Source organism: Haliaeetus leucocephalus, unplaced genomic scaffold, assembly GCF_000737465.1.
Source record: "Haliaeetus leucocephalus isolate CR32 unplaced genomic scaffold, Haliaeetus_leucocephalus-4.0 Scaffold261, whole genome shotgun sequence".
Lineage (NCBI taxonomy): Eukaryota > Metazoa > Chordata > Aves > Accipitriformes > Accipitridae > Haliaeetus > Haliaeetus leucocephalus.
The window spans coordinates 279,251-280,313 of NW_010972697.1; the positions used below are offsets into that span (position 1 = coordinate 279,251).

At 57.8% G+C, this 1,063-nt stretch overlaps 1 protein-coding gene across 1 annotated transcript in view; it reads left to right on the forward strand.

Annotated features, from left to right (window-relative positions):
* The window catches only part of VAV1 (vav 1 guanine nucleotide exchange factor), a 12,111-nt gene that overhangs the window by 4,076 nt on the left and 6,972 nt on the right, over positions 1–1,063 (forward strand). Inside the window, exons 7-8 of the mRNA XM_010568890.1 lie at positions 491–616; positions 878–998. Of these exons, the coding sequence (XP_010567192.1) occupies positions 491–616; positions 878–998 (247 nt within the window). The remainder of the gene's footprint in view (positions 1–490; positions 617–877; positions 999–1,063) is intronic.

Consider the following 1,063-nt stretch of genomic DNA (forward strand, 5'->3'; position numbering starts at 1 on the left):
GGTCCTGGAGGGGTCCTGGGGGGTACTGGGGGTCCTGGGAGGGTCCTGGGGGGGGCAATGGGTGTAAAGGTGGGGAGGCCCATTTTAGGGTCCATTTGGGGGCCAATTTTGGATCCATTTTTGGTCCAATATGAGTTTATTTTGAGTCCAATTTCAGGTCTGGTTTGGGGTCCAATTCTGTCCATTTTTGGTCTAACTTCAAATCCATTTGGGGGGAAGTTCCTTCCATTTCAGCTCCAATTTCGGGGGGGGGTCAAATCTGTCCAAGTCCAATTTCAGATCCTTTTTGGGTCAACACTGTCCATTTTGGGTCTGATATCAGCACCAATCCTGTCCATTTGGGCTCCAACTTCAGGTTCATTTTGGAGCCAATTCTGCCTATTTTGGGTCCAACTTCAGGTCCATTGTGGGTCCATTCTGGGTCTGATTCCGGGTCTGGTGTCACCTTTGACTTTGGGGCAGATTCTGGCTGTATTTTGGGCACGTTCAGGTGGACTTGGGTAGTTTCCATCCCTGCAGGTTCCTGCTCTATGGCCGCTACTGCAGCCAGGTGGAAGCAGCCGCCCGGCGCCTTGACCAGCTTGCAACCAACACTGACCTCCGCATGAAGTTGCAGGTGGACCCAGATGCCTGAGTCCCCTCCATGGGACCCCCTGACACCCCCCTGGGACCCCCGTAGTTCCCCTGGAACCCTCCCAGCACCCCTGGGACCCCCCCATCCCTCATGACCCTATGTCCCCCCATGACCCCTCTGACTCCCTTCTGTGACCCCCATGTCCCCTAGACCCTCCCAATCCCCATGACCCACTGTGACCCCAATGACCCCCCATGACCCACTGTGACCCCCCATGACCTCTTTGACCCCCATGACCCCCAGGAGTGCTCCCAACGAGCCAACAACGGGCGCTTCTCCCTACGGGACCTCCTGATGGTGCCGATGCAGCGGGTGCTCAAGTACCACCTCCTGCTCCAGGTCTGCTCACCGGGCATACGCCTGGGTCCCTTGGGGAGATGGGGGGACACCTGGGTCCCCCGGGGTATGCCTGGGTCCCTCAGGGGACAT